We start from the raw sequence: 8958 nt of genomic DNA, 5'->3' as shown, positions 1-8958 counted from the left end.
GACATAGGTATACCTTAAGAGTATATATATTAGAAGGAGGAAACCAATAACCCACTGGAACGTGCATTACGTCACTGGCTTCTACGCACGAAAATATATTAAACAATTTTTAAAAACTTAATTTCATAGCAATTCAAGAATTGTAAGCATTTTTTTAAAATCTCTGATAATATCTAAGCCATGAAACGTTCTCTTTCTTGAACCTTGATAAGGCGGAAGTATACTGACAGATCTATAAGGCACTCACTTTAATTTATTATGATTTATTTTTCTCTCTCTGAATACAGCATCCATCTACACGCCATGAGAGATAAGCGATCGGATTTTTGTAGTAAGAGAGGAGCTCCAAAAAAGCATAAATAGTCATTCGATATCTCACGCTATTAAAATACCTTTGTAGCTCCTCTCTTTTTATTCTATTTCGTTGAGTAAACAGCTCGATGAGCTGTTATTGAAAAATGTACGCTATGGATTATATGATGGAAGGAATGCATACTTTGGCCGCATTTTCGGAAATGCTTGATATTTTTGATTACATAGGATCCATTCTGTGCCAAAATTGTAAGTAATCAGTGTCTTGTGTTGTTGTTGTTAAAAAATAAAATTTATTTGAAAAATAAATGAATTATACCATCCATTTTTATTTCGAAATTAGAATTTCTCATTCATTTTACAACCTACAGTCACTGGCTAAATTATGTGACGCACTGTAAAGATTCTATGTAAAATCTTAATGATCAGGTGATATCTATACAGCTTTATTGTCCGATAGCTGAAACCGGTTTGCACTTGTTTACGTTAGTGTGTCCATGGGTTAACATTGTAATGCAGTACGTTAGAAATAAATACAATTTGGAAGTATAAAAAAAATCTTCCGAATAAAAACCCATGACATGTATGTTTAAATATAAAAGTATTGCCTGTAATCTCGTGCAAATCATGTTATTACTAAAAAACCACAGTGCATCTAATCATTGGATCTAATTATTATACTATACTTGATATAATGCCTGATATAATAAATATTCGATATTTATATAATATATCGCCTAATTTATATTATCTATCGTCTAATTTAACCAATGGATATAGGAACATAAACAAGTGTAAACAGGTTTCAGTGACATAAAAACAATAAAGGTGTAAAGTATCACCTGATAATTAAGATTTTACGTAGAATCTCAGAATGCGTCTCATAATATGGCCCCAGGGACATAACATGAATTAGTAAAACAAACAGTAAAAACCATATTCTCTTACAAGTGCATTTTAACTCTGACCAAATTACAATTTTTTGTAACTTAAAAAAAATTTTTGAAATTATAGCATTTTACTTGTTTCTAAGGTAAACAGGGTTGATAAATGAATACTTCTTTTCACCAAATATTTGAATTTGTGTTTTTACCAAATTTTTATTCTACCAACTTGACTTCAAAAACCTATAATGACCCCCAAAAAGTAAGTCATCAATGTTTACATTTTTTATGCACTTTGCGCTTGGGTTGAAAATTATTTTCTAATTACGTGAAGGCTTTCATTAGAATTCAGCAGGTTCATTATCACAATTATGTGTTCACTTTCGCTCACCTATTTTTGATCGCATTTTCTGCCATTGTTTTTTGCCTCAGGAGTAAAAGCTGGCTTTTCTGAATAGTTCTTTTATTTTGAATTTTGTTTTTTCGATTAAAATGAAGTGTGTCTAGGCGCTTTTTGGGTTAAGGCGTTTGTGGGGATAGTAGAAATCGACACTATCAACCTTCATCTGTGAAAAGGCATCCCCAACATAGAATCGAGTTAACATGTCTTATATATACTAGTGAAATGGAATTGTATTTTTGTTGTGGTGGTTCACACTACAGCGTTAATATACAGCAATGATTTGTAAAAAGTTCAAAAGTAAAACCTAATTTTAACGTTGAAGGTTATCTTACATTAAAGATTCTGAATTTATTAAATTTATGAATGTCATTTCCCAACAAGCTTTCACCATTATTTTTAAAAAACACACATTATTTTATGTTTGAGGAAATATCAAAAGTCTTTGTAAAAAAAGAAACATCAGTGACAAGAAGCATTTTTTTTTCCAAACATCATCTGTTTAAACAATAGAATGCCTTTCCTTGTAAAACAAATTCTCACATGTTGAATACAGTCTTAAAAGTTTTTTTTTTATACTGTCTCTTGGCAATAAATTATTTATTAAGTGGCATGTTTTCGTTGTTTTCATTTTTTAAACTATGCTCTCGTATCGAAGAGAATGTGTTTTGTTTTTCTAAAAATATAGAAAAAGAGGACACTCTATTTTTTCTTTAAAATGTTTTTTACAGATATTTATTTGTTGCTTTAGCAATGTCAAACGCTTTAAGCTGTAGTTATAAAAGTGATATCTAGATATAATAAAGTGCACGACATAATGAGACAGCCTACGTGGTGGAAAACTGCGAATTGAGTGCTCCTAGCTCGAAAATTTTACGATATCGAAGTTGACGGAATGGTTTCATATACTTGCTCTTGACACTAAACATACCATTACCGGTCAAATGACCGTTAAAGAATTTTTCCATCTAAAATGTGCTTATCATCTTATCGTTTTTGCACATTTGACTTCATTATTTTTTCTAAAAATTATATGCAGTTAATATTCTATTATTATTATTTTGTTTTCGTTTTTTGTTTGTTTCGAATTATATGTGTCGTATACCTATTTCTAACACAACCGGTCATTTGGCCGGGAGAACAATGTATTGCTTTATAAGATTATCGGATCAGAAATGACGATGTCATGCGTTTTCAACGTATTGCATTCGATGAGTTGCAGATTTCTGCAAAATGACTGTTGCGTAGTGAGTTCAATAAGAATAACTGCGAATTCAAATTTCAAGAAAGTACCTGAAATTTTAGATTGACATTTTTGCGTCAGAAAAAGAGACAGAAACTAAATGTTTTGGTAAGCAGCTTATATTTTATTACTTCATTTCTATAGAACTGTTAGTTTTTACCTAGAAAAATGTCGAAACAATCAAGACAGCACAAATGAAGAATTATAATTCTTATAACTCTTATATATTCTAATAGTTATAAGAATAATTATAAGAATCATAGGAATAATAATCATTAAAAGAAATATGTTTGCGGAAAATGTACAATGGAAACACTCTGTATAAAAATTCTTATTCTTTGTGTTTGTAATACATAAAAATTGGCAATACGCAATTTTGCTTAGTTATAATTGTAGTTTATTTCCTTCCTAACATCCATATTTCATACATTTAATCAAATCTGGTAATTTGACCTGCCATGGTAGACATAGGTATACCTTAAGAGTTGGTATGTTTAGTGCTAAATTGTAGAAATGAGTTAATCCACAGACAACTAAGGTGACCCATTGAATTGTTTCATTTCTCAAAGAGTATCATTCTCGGTAGGGTCATTTTTGCCGTTTGTTTAAATTAACATATTAATGCTATTTATTTTTCACTGCTTGACTACAATCAAACATTAGTTGTTAGAATCTATTATCAAAACTCAGTGGCTCTACGGCCCATAGAGGACCTACTGTGCCCCTTTTCTTGACCTCTCGGATGCAGGAACAGATGTTTCAGTTGGGTGGTCAAGTGGAACTCTTAGTGTTTAGTTCCCAAGCATGGTTGGTACTCATTTTATCGACCCACTGAAGGGATGGAAGGTTGAGTCTACCTTGCCCGGTCTGAGGTTCGAACCCAGGATCTATGGCAGGGGAGCGCTTTCACTCAGTCACCGGGTGTCAGAATCAATCACTTCAAAATCCATAGTGTATAGAAAGTTTAAGCCGTTTAAAATATGTTTACATTAAAGGAAATCAGAGTTGCGATGGCTCAGGGGATAGAGCAGCGTTCGCCTTCCAATGAGGCGAACCGGGTTCGAATCTCAACCATGGCTTGTTGATACGAATCCGGCTTGAACCGACCACGGTGTTGACGTGAAATATCCTCAGTGGTAGACGGATTATGGGTTAGAGTCCCTTTGCCATTAGACTAACCGTGGGAGGTACTCGTGGTCTTCCTCTCCATGTAACGCAAAGGCGGGTTAGTTCCATCAAGGAGTCCTACACGAAAGCAAATTTCTCCCAATGCTTGATCCAGGAGTTCCCTTGTCTTCTGGATTGGGTTGAAAATGACAAAGCTACGGAGTTGAATATTAGAAGTCGTAAACCACACAGCCCATAGAGGTCAAAAATTGGGTCGACTGTTCAACGACAGTTATACAGTTATAAAGTATAAAATAAAGGAAATCAACCGTTTATTTACTTTTTGGTTTTTAAAAAAGCAACACATTAGTTGAGAGAAACAAACTTTCGAAAACCGTTCATGCGCACAATTCCTTCGTGAAATTGTGAAAAACTCCTTCCGCACTTTTTAAAGGATTACTATAGTTAACCTGCTGATTACTAAATACTGTAATTACTGTATTTATTAATCGGTAGTAGTATAAACGCATTTATATTTTCTATATTTTACATTAAAAATGAGCTAGAATCATAAGTAAAATGCATGAATAAAATATAAAATTTCCTCTCTCTTGATTTTTACATCTTATTACTACAAAAAGATATATTTAAAAGAAAACATAAAAGCAAAGGATATAAGTTAAATACATAAATGAAATAAAAGTTATTCCTAAGCTGAAATTATACAAATAAGTATATATATAATTTTTTTTTGACGCCCGGTGGATGAGGGGTAGCGCTTCGCGCTGTCTTGCCACAGGTCCCTGGTTCGATCCTCGGGCTGGGCAAGGCTGACTCAGCCTTTCATCCCTTCAGTGGGTCGATAAATGAGTACCAAGCACGCTTCGGAACTAAACACTGGGGGTTCCGCGTTCGGCTGACCACCTGACCGGAACATCTGCTCCTGCACCTCATAGCCCAAGGTCAAGAAAACTGAGATGGGCACAGTAGGCCTTGGCCCGCAAGGGCTGTCGCACCACTGAGTTTAGTTTAGTTTATATATTTTTTTTAATATTTCTAGTAATAAAATAATTTCAAGATTTTATTAATATTTACATAACCTATTGTTAAATGTTATTAAAAAATTTAAATTATTTAATAAATATCTAAATAATAAATAATTAAATATTGAAGTAATACATTTTTTTTTTACTNGGCTGTCGCGCCGCTGAGTTTAGTTTAGTTTATATATTTTTTTTAATATTTCTAATAATAAAATAATTTCAAGATTTTATTAATATTTACATAACTTGTTGTTAAATGTTATTAAAAAATTTAAATTATTTAATAAATATCTAAATAATAAATAATTAAATATTGAAGTAATACATTTTTTTTATACTTTCCGAAGAGAATATCTCTTAGATAATTTTAATCTTTCTCCAAGCAACAGTTTTTTTTTATTTAAATACTGTTTTTTTTGTCAAAATGTTTAAAAACGCTTTAATGCATATAAAACGGATGAATGTCGCGACAAATTTCTAGGGGATTAAGATAAAAATTTACTTTCAGAATGAAAATCCTGAAGGGTCTAGTATTTGTATAAATGCGAAAAAATAAAATAAAAAAATGTTGTTTCCAAGTGTGAGTTATCTTGACGAATGAGGAAATGACTAAGTTTGTGATAAGTGCTGACAATAATTTGAAAAATGGCAAGGAAGCGAGTATAAAAAAGTGTTTATTAAGAAAAAAAAAACACTTTTGCAATGAATGACACAATGACGAAAGTTTTATATCATTTTGAATTATAAATGTGTAAGTAACAAAAATTTTAAAATGTTTAAATTTCTTTTCAACAATTTCATTTTAAAATAAATTACTTTATTTGACCTTTATAGAATTTATCTTTAGCATGTAAAAATGACCTTTATAGAATTTATCTTTAAATTTCAAACAAATTGTTTTTCTTCAATTAACAAAACATCTGAGAAAATTTCTATACTTTTCTATACATTAAGGTTAAAAACTATTTTAATGCTAAACTTGTGAAAATATGGAACATTGAGTTAGTTAAGGAAAACTTAATTGAATGCGCAGAGAGAATTGTAAGTCATAATAAACACCAAAGCGGCGAACTTGATAGTTCAAGGTCATTTTTCTATTCATCTTTCTAAATTAAAAGGAGAGTGCAGATGAAAATATGTATTCACCAGCTGCTATATTATTAAAAAGAGTCATCAAAAAATAAATATTCCGTGAAAAGATTGTACTTTTACAAATTTAACTGATTCGTCAAGAAAATTCTACTTGTTTCACACGGATAGAAATTTCTATGGAAAAATGGTTAAATAACAATTTATTGAATGGTTATTTTACCCTATTTAATCAAAACAGTCAAATAGCCATAAATAAAACGGAAACCAAACTGTTGAGAGCGAGAAAAACTATTTATAAACTGCTTTCACCTAATACGGTTAAACAACCAGAATTTTATCGCACCACCTAAAGAAGTTACTCAGTTCTTTGCAACTGCGAACATATCATTGCCAAGCGGGCGTATCTGTCAGTCTCGTGGCCGGCAAAACTGGAGTTCGAGTCCTAGTGTTGACGCCACACTATTTCCTCCATTCCCTTCAACGCATGAAGAATTCCAATGTCCGGCACTCTCCAATGTCCATTACCTTGCGAAAAGATGGTTACCTTGCGATCCCATCTCTAGTTAAATAATAATTTTTTTTTACGTTTTTGAAAAATGCTAATTGTAAATGATTAAAAAACCGTATAGTTTTGTATTAATGGTTTTACAACCATACTTTTTGATAATGGTTTCAAAACCGTAAAGGAAAAAAATGTTCTTTACCTTAACTTTACGATTAATCGGATGGGCAGACATCTGTCAGCTATTTTACCATAATTTTAGAGAAAAAAAAATGAACAGGGCAAGTCTAAGCGCTACATTATTAATGGACAAATGTCAAATTTTCATTTGGAAAATCCAGACGAAAATTCGATAAATTATTTAAACAAAGTAAAAAAATAACAATTAAGTTTATCACAAATAAAGAAATTTGAGACGCGGTGGCTCAGGGGATCGCTTCCAAAGAAAGTGAACGAACGAAATCACCTACTAGAACTGGAAAGTCACCACTTGGGACTGACAGTACCTTCCGATTTTGATGAGAGCAGTCCACTCAGACCATCTGTAAAGTGGACCGGTCAGCGCATTCAGCCATTTCAGTTGACAAAGGCATGAGGCGAGAATAAACAACGAGCATTTTATAAGCTATTCCAATAATTATATACAATTCGAAGCTGGTAACCCTGAAATGCGGTGTTCCTGTTTCCATTGCAGCAGACGGCCTCAGACTTTGTGGCGGTGGGAGTTCTTACCGTAGACAAACTATACCTGTTTTAACCGCTTCCATGATTATCCCGAGTTAACTCGGGTATGCATATATTGCAAATATTTATTATCAAACTGGCGTAGCAGAATTAGTCAGTTTGTTTTGTTTTATCACGTTTTTACTCGGCTGGAAGCAAGAAGAAAAAAAAATTGCTGTGATTGGAAGTTTGCCAAAGTTTGTTTTGGGAGTTTTGCTGTTGGTTTGTGGAACTGCAGACGTGCTTTGTGCGATTGCATATACAATGGTTATTGAATTTACGTAGGAAAAAAAAAAAAGCAAAAGTGGTGTATCACTTCACTGTTGTTTGGAAAGTATGACTTTGTGTTGTTCCTTCTTTTAAAAACTATCATACAAAGACTCATATTTAAATTTTTTTCATTTGTCACAGAAAACTCGGGATGGTAAACCGACGGTAAATTAAATAATTTTTACACATAAAAAAATCTAAAAATTCAACTTAGAATTTGTGTACTACGTTTTTGTTAGTTCCTCGTATTTATGAATGAAATAAAAAAAAATATGTCAATTTTTTGCATTTTTTTTCTTCAAAAAAATTAGTAAATAATAAAAATTAGTAATTAGTTCAATTAATTTTGACAAAAATTCTGAAAATATATTTATTGTTAATGTATTTTCAGGCAAATCGCTAACATTTTTAATGATTAACGTTATTTCCCAAATTAAAAGCATTTCAATAATAAAAATATTTTCCAAATATTTTGAGCACTTAGAATGGTGCTTCACTTTTAAATCATGCCCATTGTGTTAAAAATGACACCATTGCGTTATTAGGATTACTTCCTGTTTTACTGTCTGTATTTGTGATCGACAATCGTTTCATTCACAAAAATAATTCCGCTTTTTTTGTGTCCCACTTTTCGATAATAAAAACTCAAAAGATTTTTTCCCTTTTATTTCTACCTCTCTCGTACTGAAATATATCATTTATGAATTGACAGTTTTCAATCGTAAAAGGAAATTTTTATCTATTTATTTTTGCAATTGGGCTGTTTGATGGGTCTTTATAGTAAGGATATAACAGGTCCGATTTTTGATTAATAATTTTGATTTCGCTTACTCAATTTGATATAATATTTGGGGAAATTAGTCTATAATTATTTTTTAATATTAGTGTGAGAGCGAGAAGGGGCTAACAAAAACATATTTAAATAACACACTCGCTGGAAATATCTATACATTTTTAATAAATTTAATTTTTTTTTATAAATTGAATTGAAATTATTCTATTGTATATTTCGAATCCTGATAATTTTCTTCAATACTTTATTGCTCTAAATAATAATAATAATAATNATATTTGAGGAAATTTGTCTATAATTATTTTTAAATATTAGTGTGAAAGCGTGAAGGGGCTAACATAAACATATTTAAATAACACACGCGCTGGAAATATCTATACATTTTTAATAAATTTAATTTTTTTTTTTTATAAATTGAATTGAAATTATTCCATTGTATATTTCGAATCGTGATAATTTTCTTCAATATTGCTCTAAATAACAATAATAATAATAACAATAATGATAATAATAATAATAATAATAATAATATAACAACAATAATAATAATAATATAACAAGAATAATGATAATAATAATAATAATGATA

At 30.9% G+C, this 8958-nt stretch overlaps 1 protein-coding gene across 4 annotated transcripts in view; it reads left to right on the top strand.

Annotated features, from left to right (window-relative positions):
- LOC107438914 (uncharacterized) overlaps window positions 1-8958 on the top strand; it is a 41139-nt gene that overhangs the window by 11101 nt on the left and 21080 nt on the right. The window contains exon 1 of one of the 4 annotated variants that reach the window (XM_043052863.2): window positions 207-561. The exons of the other annotated variants lie outside the window; for them this stretch is intronic. Coding sequence (XP_042908797.1) covers window positions 459-561 — 103 coding nt within the window. The 5' untranslated portion in view covers window positions 207-458. Of the gene's footprint in view, window positions 1-206; window positions 562-8958 lie in introns of those variants that run through there. 4 annotated transcript variants of the gene reach the window in all.

The sequence above is a fragment of the Parasteatoda tepidariorum genome, chromosome 2 (assembly GCF_043381705.1).
Source record: "Parasteatoda tepidariorum isolate YZ-2023 chromosome 2, CAS_Ptep_4.0, whole genome shotgun sequence".
NCBI lineage: Eukaryota > Metazoa > Arthropoda > Arachnida > Araneae > Theridiidae > Parasteatoda > Parasteatoda tepidariorum.
Note: the sequence above shows the minus strand (reverse complement) of the source record. Positions and strands in the feature narration are given on the sequence as shown.